Raw genomic sequence first — 14,782 nt, 5'->3', positions numbered from 1 at the left:
CTTGGGGACTTGCCAAGGAAGTGCTTGTCCTCAGCCGCCCTAGAGCTGAAATCAGTTATTAGAAATCCATTTACAGCTTTAGCCCTTTGCTTCCTTGCCCCCTCACGGGGCAGATCCTGCCCTTTCCAAACCCACTCCAACACCCTGAATTAGGGCTGCCGCCCTGACGCAAGCAGCTGTTAATAAACAGCATTAGCCACCACAGATCCCTCAGTGAATGATTCTCCAAGGGGAAGCGAGGAGCAGACCCTGGCTCTGTACCTCTGTGCCACCTCTGCACCGGAGGTGGGTTTGCTTTGTGCCCAGTGGGATTGGAACAGGGAAAAGAAATGATCCGGCACGCTCGGCCACCCATCCTTCCTGCCATGGTTAATATTGGAGAGGGGGGACAGCAAGGAGTAAATATTAATGACAGGGAATGGAGTAACCTCTGCCCAGAACCACGTTATTACCTCACCCCAGGCAGCTCTGGGAAAACCCATCTTGCTTCAGTCACTCCTGTAGATTTTTTTACTAGAAAAGTGCTCCTTCCTTTCAGGAGCAAAGTAGAGGCTATGGGAGCATGGGTCAGGTACAAAGCTGTGTGGGTGTTACTGGAAAAGAGATCCTCACAAAGAAAAGGACGGAACAATACATTCCCTTCCTGGCTCTGGAAGGTGATCCAAGTGGCAGGGGCTGGCAGAAGCCCTAGGAAAAGGGAGAGAAGGGAGCAGGGAAAGCTTAGAAATCCTCCCCTAAGAGATACTGACCCCAGGCACCTCATTTCTCCTCCTTTCACACTTCAAATGAGACAAACAATACTTGAAAGCAGTTTATTCCACAATAATGATTTGTCAATAAAAATATGTAGTCAATAGTCAGCTACTGGAATGCAAGTACCTGCCATAAACCAACCCCACGGAGCAATTGCCTCCTTCACCTCGACCATCGCCCCGGCCAGCTGCACACCTGGGGCAGAGTGGGAGAGGCACAGCACAAACGGAGCACACGGAGCAAAGGTGACAGCGGCCTGGCAGTGGCGTGGAGGGGCAGCAGGACACACACAGCCCCACTCCCCGCTGACCCCAGTCGCTGGGACACGGAGCTGCCTCGGTCACAGACGCTTCCCCGAGCGAGCACAGAGAGCAGCCAAGTCCTGCAGGGAGCGTGTGGCTGCACAGGAGGAGATGGCTGAGTGCAGAGCCTGGCTGTAGGCTGAGCGGGACAGGGACACACAGACACTATCAGGACACGAGCGTTGCACTTATGGCCCGAAACTGGGCTTGGCTCTAGCCTTTCACCAGAGCAGAGAGACAACGATTGGGGTTTAAGGTAAATCGACATGTCTGTACTTTCCACATACCCATTTGCATACTCTGCAAACTCTCGAACATAAATCAATACACAAGCCAAAGATTATTTTGTGAACCCAAATGTCTTTATCTTCCCTTCCAGATAACTCCCAGTTGCCCAGACAGGAATTTTCCCAAGCTGTGCTCGAGGTCAGAGCCCTCCATCACTTAAGGAAGGCCATTTCCACACCTTTGTGCATCCTCCTGGCAGAAGGTTCAGCATTTATCTATGTCCCTAATGAGATGCTTCCTCATGGCTGTGTCCATAACCACATGTGGCTGTGTCACAGCTGTGTAATTTAACACATTGTAGGGGCTGGTGCCTTGCTGAGGATGCCACCACACTCCCTAGTTAACTCAAGTAAAGCCCTTGACTTGCCCTCTCCAGAGCATATTTGGAGGAACATCCCTGCACAGCAGCCCAGGAGCATGGAAACACCTATCCTGGTTTGATCAGGCCCAGGGGTCTCCTCTCTGAAAGCAGGAGCTCCTACCTTTGTGATTTCTGTAGAAGATGCAGTTATTTGCACAGGTATCCGGGTGGGAATCCCAGAAATCAGACCCACAGGAACACAGTGGGGGCAAGTCGATGTTACAGAGCTTGACTTTCTCCCTCATCTGGGCTCTCAGAGCTTCAACATACCTGCAAGGGATCAAACATTCACATCTGGCAGTGACACCTGGCTCTGCACGACAAGCTCAGGCTGGCTGTACCTCACACGCTCCTTATTCCGCTGCTGTCTGTCCCTCACTCTCCTCTCCTCCAGCTGGAGCTGGGCCAGAGCTTCCCAGGTTCCCTCTCCTGGGGAGGGCTCTCGCTGCTCAGCCATGTCTCGCATCTTCTGCTCCTCCGCCCGGCGCTGATTCTCCTTCTGCCTCTTAATCCTGCAGGAACACACATGCTTAGAGAGGGAACTTCCCATCCCCACCTCCATCCCTGCCCGTGAGGTCAGGGCACAGGAATCTGGGTGATGCTGCTGCTGTCAAAGGCATTAAATATAAATTCATATAAACAAATATATTTGCTTTAAACATAGAATGGTCAAAAAAGCTTCCCGAGACTCCATTCTTCCCCCCATATGTCAACACCCGCCTGTGAATGCTTTCCTGCCCTCAAAATCTTCCTGCCCGCCTGTTTTCTCACCATTCTGGACTTCCAGCTCCTTCCTGCATGACATCCACACATGCTCCTGCCACCCACAGCTCCCCAAAGCTGCACTTCTGTCCTTAAAGCATGTAGGCTGGGCTCTTTAATACCCCCCCAGAAAAGACCAACACCTTGGCTTCCCAGCTGCCCCACTTCCCATTGTTTCTGACTATGAGGCAGCTTGGATCCTTCTCTAAGCACCTTCCAGGACAGGGAAGCATGACAGGGTTGGGTACAGCAGAGAAATTCCAAGGATCCCACCTTTACTCCAAAACAGGCTTTAAGATGTACTTTTAACCAAGTTTTGCTCTATTTCCTCAGTCTCCCTTGCACCTACACGGCCCTCCAGCCCTTTAGTGGTACCTGGAACAACCTGGGTTGTGTCATTTCCACCAAACACAACACACATTCCCCTGACAAGCAGCAATTGCAAAGCACAAAGACTTTACACCAAAGTGACATTTTATTCCCAAATGCAACAAGTGTCCCATGCCACTCCTTGCCAGGGGGCATTAAAACCAAAATCAAGGCTGGGAAGAAGCCAGGACAAGACATTTCAGACCTTACTTCATGTAGGGAGTCAAATCTTTACATTCAAAAACTGCTGAAGTCAACCTTCACTGGTTGAGTTATAAAATTGGAAATGTTTTTTAAATGAAATGTAGAACCTTAAGTACAGCACTATAAATCCACTCCAGAAAGTGAGGCCAAGGCCACCTTGGGGCTTTATATCCCATAATTACAAACCCAGCTCCCCTCTGACCACACTTAAATGAAAAAACAATAGTAAAAAAAGTATTGCCCCAGGAATCCCTGGGGCCTTGCCAGCATTCACAGAGCAGGTCAAGCTCTCCTAAGCTCCCAAGTGCTGCTGGAATGTCAGGATGTGGCTCAAGGAGCACTGCTTTAGATTGGCAGTTTTTTCCCAAAAAACGGCCATGAAATCCTGCCCTGTGGTGCCTGTCCCACTCCCCCAAAGCCTGATCACAGAAGAGCCAGAATGGTCAGATTTAGGTCAGTTCATTCAAAGGAAAGCCAGGGAAAAAACAAAAATTAGAGGACCTTTCCTATTTTGCTGTGAATTTGAAGAGCTTCTAATTTGCAGAGCTTCTCCTTAGTGAACCCCTTCACAGGAGAAGCTGAGAAAATTCCACCACAGCCGATACTTCTACACAGATACCAAGTGTTCAACTCTGGAACAAATGCCTGTAAAATATTTTATTACATTGTATAAGTTTTTATGGCCATTGAGGGGAAGGGTCTGATATTAAAAATGCCAGGGATGGTCACAGCTCAGCACAACAAGGTAACCTCACCCCAAAGTTTCTAAACACAGGCTTAAGTTCCCAGAGTCATGGTTTGGGTAGTTGCATCTCTCCCAGCCCCATGATTTGGCTCCAGGTTCCTAAACAAGCTGCACAGGGACTTCAAAACTAAGTAGAGAAGTGCTAAAGGACTCAACGTGGCCCAAGGGTGTGTGCTGGGGGTTGGCTGTGTGAATCCCACCCCAGGGGGGTTACAAACAGGGAGACAAACTCACAAGACTCTTCTCACCCCAGGGAGACAAACTCACAAGACTCTTCCAACCTTCAGAAGGACCCTGATGGAGGAGGTGACCCCAGCACCTGCACGGACTCACTGGGCAACTCTCTGCTGCCTCTTCTGCTGCCACTGGTGTTCCCTCACTCGCTCCCGCTCCAGGGCCATGAAGAGGCGCCGGCGCCGCAGGAACTCGCTCTGCCGCTTCGGAGAACAAGAGAAGGACATTTGGGAAGGGTGCCTGGGATAAATGTCAAGTGATATCAGTGCTCAGCTTGATTTCTGGAAGGTGGAACCTTGCTCTTTCCCCAAAAGAGCCTCAACATCTCTGTGTGAGCATGACCCAGCACTGGGAAGCTGCAGAGATGGCAGCAAGGTCGGAAAGACCAAGTCATGTCAAAGCACTGGAGAGCTTTGTACCTGCATCCCTCCACTGACACTGCCTATGGATGGCAGCTCTGCCACCTGGCAAATTCCTAAATTCAGCCAGTTTCAACTTCAGCCCTGCTTGAATTTGGAGCCACCTGGATCTGCAGTGCACTGGAACCCTGCATCTCCTCCAAAAGATGAACATGTAACACCAATCTGGATTCTCTACATGCAGGAGAGCCCCTAAGTGGCAAAACCATTGCTGAGACAAATCCAGGGGCCCTGCAGGAAGAACTCCCATATGGATACTGAGGGTTTAATGTCTGGGCTTTGGCTGATCCCACTGATGCAGCAAGGGCAGGGAAACCTCCTGGCTAAAGCTCACATCAAAAGCCCTCCTGCTGTGGGGTACAGAAACAGTTTGAGCTCCATGACTCCCAAAAATTTAATGCAGATTTTTCCCCAAGAATGCCAAAACCTTTGGGCTCAGTTTGTCCACCTCACTCAGTGGAGAGAGCTCAGCACAGCTGGAGATAAAGGAGGAGGAGAAGAGATCACCAGGCTGCCAGTGAAGAATACTGGATGGAAAAAACCCGGGCAGAGGAGAGTGCTGCAAAACTAGTTATCTTGGATGGATCAGAGCCAAGGAGATTAAAAGCAAGAGGAAAGGGAATAGCAGGGTTAGGAGAAGGATCCTGAGAAGCCCCAGCTGTTGTCACACTGGCAAGAAACCACAACCATATTTGGGATCAGTTGGTTGGAAAACACTTGCAAGAAACAAAAAACATGCAAATTGTTCATAATTTTACACTGCAAACTGCAAGAAAGGTGACGAAAGGAGAGAGAAATTTTCCTCTTCATGGCAGGAGGAAGCAGGAAAATCAAAGTCACTGGCTTTAGGCATCCAAGAGAAACATCATCACTCTGTATCACTCAGATTAGCATGAGCCAAACTGTCCAAACTGTCCAGGACACAGGCTGTAAACCCTCACTGTGAAATCATCCACTTGGCCTGCAGGCTGAGCTTGAGGCTATTCCCAAAAGCAAAGAAGCCTTTATATTCCAGCCTTGTATTTAAACAAGATAAAGTTGGCTTTGTTCTTGGAGGTTTTTTTAAGCATTTTTGGCAGCTTCTGGGGCTCCTTGCAGCTACAGCAATCACCCCTTGGTTTTGCCAGGCAGCATGAAAGAAGCCTGTTTCTCCTTCAAATTTCTGGTGTTTTGAGATCCCAGATTTTGTAGGAGGAGTAGGTAACAGTTGCATTTAGTCACAACAGATTTTAAAAAATAACCTGGTAGCTTTGCCCAAGACCTGAGACCAAAAGCCACAAACTAAACCCCGTAGGGGTTTCATACATCAAAGCTCCTCTGAGGTTTTTTATTAGAGCCAGCAGCATTCCTAACACCCAATCTCTTTTAAACAGAACCACAAGGGCTTGGGTCCCCTGGACAGACCTGCTTCCTGGTTTCCTCTTGGTCAACACCAGCCCAGAGTTTGAGGGGAGGTTGGAATTCACTTTGTGGCCTCCCAGGAGGCCCAGGCAGGCTGGAGACCTTCAGCGACCCATCACAGACCTGAGAGACAATGGAAAGGAGCAGCATCAGCATCACCACAGCTCTTTCTCATCCTCCCCCAGCAAAATGCTCTTCACTGAAAGCAGGGCCGCTGTGTGATCCCTCCAGACCTCAGCAAGATAACCCACCTTGGAAATGGGTTTTATCTGGGGTACAGGTTGGCCATGAACAGGAGAGATGTGCCACATCTCAATATGGGAGTCTGAGCACCAAAGCTTTGTCAAAACACCTCTAAAGATACCCTTGGAGGAGGGTTCTGGTTTAAATATGGATGCACATCTCCCCATCCCAAACTTCTATTGTGAACTTCTTGAAGTGTGAAAAAAAGTAACTAAATGTAAGGGGAATTACACAGCCAACATCTCCCAAAACTTCAGTGTAGCCCTCAGCATAAACTTCTGCTGTGTCCCTATCTGCCCAGCCAGTATTTCTGCTCCAAGCTGGACTAATCCCCAGCCAAGGCTGGGCACACACTGCCACAGCCATAAAGCCTTTGCCAACCACCCCAGGTAATCAGGATGAACCATTTCCACCCCCCAAATGCTCAAAAACAGCTGCCTGAAAACAAAAGAGGAAGGATAAGTACATCAAGCCCTCCTCAACCCCTCCTAGGGCAGGGCCTGCCAGCCTCAGGCACCAGCACTGCCACAGCCATCTCCTTCACCTGATACAAAGTTGGGTTTTTTGTTGGCTTTTCCCCCCCACTTTTCAAGTTTTCTGATTTGATCTCTTTTGATCTCTTCCACACTTGGGTCTTTTGGTGTGCTCTGAGCATGGCTCTGGGCATGATGTGACTGCATGCCCTGGTTTCAGCTTTCACCTAGGCAGCTGCCAAGTGGCATCACAAGCAGGCAGGAATCCAAGGCCATGAAAGCAGGGAATGGCAGTGCCAACCTCACTGAGCTCCAGTACTGCCCCCAAACCCGCTTTGAAGATGGTGGGCTTAAGAGTTCAGCAGGCCTGAGGGAGCAACTGCTCTACTCCAAGAGCAGCCTCACCCAGAGACACCAAAAGAAATCCATGATCCAAACCACTCAAGACCAACTTTGCATGAGTCTTACTTTTTCAAACTCAATTTTGATGTAGAAGCCATCATCCTGCCCAGTGCCACGTGTGGCTGTGGCCTGCTCCAGCAGCTCAGCAGGCAGATCGTGGTGTCCTGCCAGCAGCAGCTCCTCACTCTCCTCCATGGGCACTGCAGCTGCAGGGCAAGGGTCTGGTTCCTGGAGAAGGGAGGACATGGGTGTAAAGATGGAATTGAATCTGGCTGCTTTGGTGCCAAGGGAAAACGGAACACCCTTGGAGCAGCTTTAACACACAGGAGGCTGTGTGTGCTGTCACTTGGATGTGATCTGGCAGCACCATGTGTTCCGCTGCACCACGGGTCACCAGAGCTGGGAAACAGGAATGTAGCAGGGTGACTGTGACTGGGCCCTCCCCCAACTGCAGGAGCAGTGGGACAGACGTGGGGTGAAGGGAAGGCAAGGCAAAAACCTCTCCAGGCACTCTTTCACAGTGACAAGGAGCTGGAATCTCTGAGTGACACCGAGTATGGAGTACACTCCTTCAGATGGGAAGTGGGCAGGCTCCCCAGTGGCAATCCACAATATTTTGAGAGGCAGCAGATTGTTTCCTACAAAATAAAGAATTAAAATGCCAGAAGCAAGCTTGAAGCCAGGATAATTTTTTTTCCCCTTGCTTTCTTTTTTTCCTTCAGCATGGTGGAAAGAGATGCACAGGACTGCTGACAGAGGGAAAGGATGGATTAGTGGGAGAACAGGTGATACCAAGAATTCCTTGATAACCCCATTATGATAGAAACAGAATAGCTGCTTTGGTAAGGATAAGGAAACAGAGGAGAAGGGTTACTGCTTTAGAAGTTGCTCTGGAGCATTGAAGGTAGAAACACATGACACAGTGGAAAAACAACACCAACTTGGTGGAATGAGACACTGGGGATGAGAATTCGGGTGCTGCCATGATGGGGAGCTACAGCAGTCCACCAAAGCCTGAAGGCAAAGACTCAGTAACAGGATGAGCTGGAACACTGGACAGGTCATCTCCAGGCAATTACCACTCTGGTATCTGCTTGGGAAAGCAGGCAATTAACTCCTTGGATGCTTTTAACCTGAAAAGGAATCTTGCAGGGAGAGAAAGAGCAGCAATCTTAGGAACATGGATTATTATCACAGGGAATGCAATACTTTACAGGGAGAAAGGAAAAAGAAGAAGAAAAACGCAGAAAACATGACTGAGGAGGAAAAAATATTTCAGCCAAAGACTTGCTTTGAGTTAGCAGCAGCAGGGAGAAAAATGCCAGGACTATTATTGGGAGGAAAATGTCAGGTTATTCCTAAAACTGACGCTTTTAAAGAGGATGGACCTCCCCTGTGCTGCTGCCAGGAGTGACAGCTAAGGTGCAAAGCTCCCTGAAATCTGTGGTCCAAATTATCAGAAAAGGACACAAGGAGTGCCTTTCTTTATTTAAAGGAAAGGAAAAGGAAATACCAAACAGAAGATTTTAGCTTCGAGAGTTTAACTGTGACTTTTGTAAAAACAAGAGGAAATCACCTTGCAAACTATCTGTAAGCCACAAGAAAACAAGATAAGCAGCAAGCAGCATAAATTTGTCAAGAGTCAGGCCAGGATAAACTGAATGTCTCCTACAATAGAAGGAAGAGGCCTCAGGCAAAGCGCAGCAAGAGACTCTGGGGTTCAGCTGAGCTCTTGACTTGGCCTAATTCAACACCGGGGTAAAGCAAAACCTGATAGATGAAAGTCTGATGTGGGATGCACAAAACTGATTAAAAACATGGCCCAGATTTGGTCTCAGGAGTTCACTGCACAGAAATAGGGTAAGAACTAGGTGGGCTCTGCTCTTTGATTTCATTATCAGCCTGGATGAAGGAAGAAAGAAGCATCTTGATTAAGCTACTGACCCCACTTGCTTTGTTGAAGTATTAGGTGAAAAACCCTTGGGATAAAACCAAACAAATGGGCTGGAATACAAAGCACAAGGAGATCCAGGGAGCACCAAAGCAGAGGCAGCACTACCAAGGGGGTTGGGTCCATGGCTCTGTCTGTGGCAGCCTTTTGCACCTGAAGAGAAGGGAACACGTTGCTGTCCTGCCAGGCTGGGAACATGCCAAACCTTCATGCAGGGAGAGATTTAGATTAATATGGGAGCTTTTTTCTCCTCATATATCATGGAGTAATAAAACAGAACAATGCAATAAATCCATATAGTCTTCCCAGAATAAATCAGGGAAGCTGTTAAACTTCCTTATGTAGATTAACTGTAGGTGCAGTGAGGCTGGGATGGGAGGATGGTCCCAAACTCCTGCCTGTGTTTCTCACTGCTGTGGATGACTAGCTCAGGACTCCCACGGATCTCCTGTAACCCTCTGGCTCACCTAGGCAGTGCCTTTATTATTTATGTGAGGTCATAAATCAACTTATCTCACTGAATGCGTTAGTAGCTCAAACAAGAAGGATGTTTGCTGTTGGAAACAGGTAACAAGGTTTTTGAGACCCATAATTATTGTGTTTTGCTGACTCCTATTTGCAGAGCTGACTGACTTCATCAGAAATCCAAGAGTACAAAGAAGAAGAGCCAGAGCAGCCCTTTTATAAAGGGTAGTTTCTAGATAATCAGCAAAGATCTATTTCACCTTTGGTGAACCTGAGAAAGAGAAGGGAATGAAGATTTACAGGATGGGCAGGAAACTGGGTCCAGAGGCAATAAGTCAAAACACCAGGCTGGGCTGCACCTGGTGTTCTCCAAAGTACAGCAGATCATGAAAGGTCTTGGCATAGAGACCGAGAAAACAGCTACAACACAAAAGGGGTCTCAAGAACTGAAGGAGCAAAAGCAGGATGAAATTCAGCAGAACAAAAGGTGGGACTGACCTCCTTCCATGCACTGCTTTGAGGAAAGCAGCTGCATGCCAACCCTTCTCTACCAGAAGCCAGCCCCGGGAGAGGAAAAACCCTCCAGATCTTTGCCACCCACACAAAACAAGCAATTGATGCAATGGAAAGAGTTGTCGAGGTTTGAAGAAATAAAGGCACCTGAAGGGAGGGCTTGTCATCACATTCCTCCCAGATACCCAGATCACAATCTCAACCTTTGAAAGTCTATTTTGCATTCTTGAGTTCATCTCAGAGATGTTTCCACACACTTTATCCTGCTGCCTTCTCTGAAATGGGTTACCCACAAGCTGTCTCAGGAAAGCACAGTTTATTTCAGTCCTGCTGGAGAAACTTCCTGAATTATGTTTTGGATTTGCTAATTAGAGCCAACCCTTGCCAAGCACTTTGCAAGGTGATTTCTCTGCCCTCAGCCCAGCCAGCCCTCACTCACCTCCTGCCTGCAGGCGCCGGGGGACAGGATCCTGCGGGAGGCCAGCCTGCTCCGAACCTGCTGCACAGCCCTGCTGAGCTGAGCCCAGAGAGAGGCAAAGGAAACACAACTTCAGCTGCATGGAGACAGCTCCCAGTCAGCCTGCTCCAGGCAAGATACTCAGTCAAGGCAGCACAACTCAACAAACAGTCAGGGTCTCTCAGAGCTGCCCCAAGGTACCGAAATTCTGATCCAGGCAACTCATCTGCTCCCAAAATATGTTGCTGAGATGCCAGATCCCAAGTTTTCTTGCTTGGTATCCAGCCAGAAGTGATTTTCCACCCCAAGGTACTTCAACTGGAATGCATCCCATGGTGCTCCAACTGGAATAACTCCAGCTCCTAGGTGAGTGCACAGGCTCTCTAAACCACCAAATGCACCATAAACATCACTATTTAAAAAAAAAAAAAAAAAAGCTTAAACAGTCCTGAAGGCAGGTTTTTCCAGATTTTGGGCTGCACGGAACAAGCTGCAATGAGGTGGCACCACCTAGTGCCACCTCTGTGCCAGGACACGGCTGGGAAAACACCGTGCCTGCCAGCAGCCAGGCCAGTCCAGCCACAGCATCTGGGACAGACACCCAGCTGGATGCTCTGAGGAGCACCACAACGTTCAGGGTGACAGTGTGAGCTAACGTTTCATCCAGTTTCCAAACCCAAATACTAGGGATGTGCTGTAGAAAAAAAAGAAAACATGGCCCTTTCCCCACTTCAAACACTGAGGATCCAAATGCTGAAGCAGCAGTGGAAGCACAGGAGGGGCAGGGCTCACCTTGGCAGCTCGCTGCTGGAATGGCTCCCCATGCTCCTCTTCTGGCTGGGCTGGGCCAGAGCCAGCACTGGGTGCACAGATGATGGGAGCAGGGAGACTCTGGAACAGGCACGTGCTCTTCCACGAGTTGGAGTACTGCACAGCAGCACAGCTCTCCCTCTCTGCCTGCCAGGAAAAAGCCAGAGGGATCTCCAACCATGACCCAGCAAGATGTCAGCGTGGTGACATTTCAACACCCCTAGGTGAAATTTCTGGGGAGGGAGGTTTTGGCTCTCTGTGCTGAGAACACAAAGAATCATCAGGTTCTTTGGGGCTGAGGGCATTTGCGGGCTTCCTGCTTGGAGCTGGCAGAGTTACATGAGGACATCCCTAGCCAGCCATGGAAACAGCCCAAACACCCCAAGGGTGGCCAAAGCTGGTGACATGTTCAGTGCATTCTCTTTTCTGCCACAGCCAGATCCTGGCAAGCCTCCCCAGCACTTGTTTGAGAATAGAAAGAATTAAATATATTCAAAGGATAATCCAAAACAAGCCCATGGGGGAGAAAAGGGAATGTGGAGACAGAGGGAAAGTGTTGTTTGAAAACGACTTGGCTGCTCTGGAAAAGGGATCGGAAAAGAAACAGCAGAAAAGCTGCTTTGCTTCAAAGGCAGCCAGGACACATCCACATCATTCCCAACTCCTGCCTGGATGATTTTTAACTGCAGGCAATTCCACAGAGAGCTTCAGAACTCTGTTCTGCTGTTGCCTCAGGGAGCCAGTAACCTTTCCCTGGGGAGGCTTCAAAGCATCTCCAGCACCAACCAAAGCACCACACTGACCCAGCCTGGGACACTGCTTGCCACCACAGGGTCTGAAACCTCAGATTTTCTCCTTTTTCCTCATTAACACCTTGACTTAAGGTGCTGACTTAAGCTCCAGTGTTTGGATTTTTCCCAATTTATGTTGGGTTTGGAGGAGTTTCTCCTGACAGAGCCTCACTTACTGCTTCATAGGCCTTCTGCAGCTCCAGCCTCTGGCGCAGCCTGACCTGCCGGTTCACCCGCTGCCTCACCTCGTCCTGGAATCTCCTCAGGCTGGCTGCCTTCTTCTGCTGCTGCTCCTTCAGCTCCTCCTCCACCCGCAGTGCTGAAGCCTGGCAGAGGTAGAAGCAGATTTCACCAGGGTTTTGCTACACTGCAGCATTAGAGCAGCCTGTGTCCCTGGATTCCCTTTTCCCAGAGCAAACTTCATGTTTTGTTTCAAAATACCTGGAATAACAACTTGGACAATATCTACTGGGTTATTATGGGCTGGGTTGAGTCTGACTAGAGATACAGAGCATGCACACCTCTGCCTTTGCCTCTCTGCAACACACAGGGAAGGAAAGAAAAAGGAGATTCTCAGAGCATCTCCCAGCTCCTGCTCCCATTAAAGGATGCTCAGCTATCCAAAACCTGGATGCAAAAGGAACAGGCCAGCCCCTCATCCTGGTATTGTTCTGCAAGGCTGGAAGCACATCAGGGAAGCAGTTCACAGAGCACAGCACTGCTTCCGAATGTCTTTACCATCTGAAGTGAAAGATTAAGAGCAACGACCTGAAAAACCCAAAAATCCCATTTTGTTTTCTTCGCAGTTCTGCCAAGCAACACCACCATGGCTTAAATTAAAACAGCACTGCTCTCCTGGCTGCCAGCACAGCAAGAGAAACCAGAGACTGAAGGGAGGGAGGGAGGGATGGATGGGGTGAGGCCCAAGATGAACGTGGAACAGCAGGGTCAGCACAGCCCAACAAAACTCCAAGATGAGGAGAAATGCACATTGTTAGGGATGAAACCAAGACAGTGCTCCAGAGAACAGCCCAATGCCAGCTCACCCATTGCCCATCTCAGCAGCAACTCTGATGCATGAGACTTTACCACGGATTAATTAGAAGTGTATTAAATAAGCTCAGATAACCCTGGGCAGCTTCATTCACCTCTGGAAGCCTCACATGGGGAGTCCCCAGGAGCATCCAGGCTTCTTGAAGCTGTCAGGAAAAAATCAGCTCCCCCAGAAGTTTCATAGTGCCAAGACAGAAGTCTGGTGGACTATGGAGATGATTGATTTCCATAAATTATCTCAACCTTTCAGGATTTAAATTACAATACAGAAATAAATCATCTTGGAAGGGCAGGAGCTTCTATAATGTTCACACATTAATTACAGGGGACTGAACTCATCATGCAATACTTAATGCACTTTTAGTCCTCTTAGAATAACCCTCAAAACAGAAATCCCTGAGATAAGCATGCATGAAGATTTCCTTAAGTGTTTCTAATGGGGTACAGTGGAGATTAGCGTTACTACTGAAACACTTGGCTTATTTTTTTTTTTTTTAATCAGCAACGCAGAATAAAATCTTGACTGTTAGAGATGTGTGGAAAAGTGAGACGCAGCACTGGCTAGGTTCCCTACCTGACAGATGTTTAAATTTGATGCATTTCTCCTCAAAAAACACAGTTTATTGGAGGGGGATCAAAGAGAGATGTTGAGGGCTTGTGCAAAGGGGAGGCCAGACTACATGGATACCACAGTGGCTTCTGCCCCTGGTCAATCACATTAAAACAAGTTTTTATTTTTAGGAGCCGTGTTCCTGGCTGCCCTCAGGCTGTGAAAAAGATCACACGGAAGGGTTCAAGAAGCCCCGGCAGATGGTGCCCTCGGTGCACTCACAAAGGCCGGGCTCTGCTGGCCGGGCGCACTCTCCACCCAGACGGTCGCGGGCGCCGCGCTCGGGTTGCTCGGGTTGCTCGGGTTGCTCGGGTTGCTCTCGGCCAGCGCTCGCCGTGTGCGCTGCGGGGCTCTCGGCTGCTCCTTCCCCGGGGGCTGCCCGGCCCCACGGCGCTGCTGCTCGGGGGGGAGCCCCACCCCGGCAGCGCCGCGGGCCCGGCCCTGCGGACGGGCAGAGAGCTCAGGGTGATCCCGGGCACCCCAACCCGCGCCCTGCCCTCAGCCGCGGGGCACCGCGGGGCCCTCCCCGCTCGGACCGGGCACCTCCACCCCAGCACCTCCTCACCCCCTGCAGACCCCCCTGTGCACCCTCACCCGCCCCCGGGCGCTCTCCGCGGCCTCGGGGCCATCCTCCCGTACGCCCCCGCACCTTCATGGCCCGTAACTCCCCTCGCCGAGCGGCGGAGCCCCTCAGGCCGCACCAACCGCCGCTTCCGCCCTCAGCGCGGCTTTGAATCCTGGCGCCGCTTCCGCCGCCGGCCGCGCCCCGGCCACGCCCCCGGGAGCTCTGGCCACGCCCCTGGGGGCTCTGGCCACGCCTCCGGGAGTCCCGGTCACGCCCATCTCGCCTGAAGCCCCGCCCCCTCCGCCATATCCGCCCTCAGCCGCGGCCCCTCAGGGCTCTGAGATCCCTGTTTGGAGTTCCTTCTCCGGTGGAAAAGGGGTGGAGGAGCCGTGTCTGCCTCAGCGCATCCCTGAAACTGCCCCCCTGAGCATCCCTGGAGCACCCCACACAGAGCATCCCTGAAACTGCCCCCCTGAGCATCCCTGGAGCCACACAGAGCATCCCTGAAACCACACAGAGCATCCCTGAAACTGCCCCCCTTGAGCATCCCTGGAGCACCCCACACAGAGCATCCGTGGAGCACCCCGTCCAGGGCATCCCTGAAACTGCCC

General features: G+C 50.3%; 1 protein-coding gene across 7 annotated transcripts; it reads right to left on the bottom strand.

Moving 5' to 3' along the window:
- Window positions 1-798: 798 nt before the first annotated feature.
- On the bottom strand, window positions 799-14,400 carry CCDC15 (coiled-coil domain containing 15). Of its 7 annotated transcripts, none has more exons than XM_030290931.4 (11): window positions 14,256-14,400; window positions 13,829-14,047; window positions 12,120-12,269; window positions 11,135-11,299; window positions 10,325-10,402; window positions 7,023-7,184; window positions 5,842-5,961; window positions 4,118-4,221; window positions 2,046-2,216; window positions 1,826-1,974; window positions 799-1,194 (listed from the first exon to the last, which is right to left on the bottom strand). In XM_030290931.4, the coding sequence occupies exons 1-11, from the start codon at window positions 14,259-14,261 to the stop codon at window positions 1,094-1,096; spliced, it is 1,425 nt and encodes a 474-aa protein (XP_030146791.4). In that variant the 5' UTR covers window positions 14,262-14,400; the 3' UTR covers window positions 799-1,093. The 7 variants fall into 7 exon arrangements, with proteins under 7 accessions (XP_030146791.4, XP_030146793.4, XP_072774276.1 ...); XM_030290933.4 differs by having other exon boundaries at window positions 799-1,152; XM_072918175.1 differs by lacking the exon at window positions 14,256-14,400 and adding an exon at window positions 13,092-13,239 and having other exon boundaries at window positions 13,829-13,933.
- Between the last annotated feature and the right edge of the window lie 382 nt (window positions 14,401-14,782).

Source organism: Taeniopygia guttata, chromosome 24 (assembly GCF_048771995.1).
Source record: "Taeniopygia guttata chromosome 24, bTaeGut7.mat, whole genome shotgun sequence".
Taxonomy (NCBI): domain Eukaryota; kingdom Metazoa; phylum Chordata; class Aves; order Passeriformes; family Estrildidae; genus Taeniopygia; species Taeniopygia guttata.
Note: the sequence above shows the minus strand (reverse complement) of the source record. Positions and strands in the feature narration are given on the sequence as shown.

Excerpts from the sequence above, each read along its gene's own strand:
- CCDC15 (XM_030290931.4), bottom strand. Across the intron at positions 11,300-12,119 it reads TGCAGAAGGCCTATGAAGCA|GCAGAGAGGGAGAGCTGTGC; the intron begins GTAAGTGAGGCT and ends TTTTCCTGGCAG. Across the intron at positions 2,217-4,117 it reads AGGCAGCAGAGAGTTGCCCA|GATTAAGAGGCAGAAGGAGA; the intron begins GTGAGTCCGTGC and ends GTGTTCCTGCAG.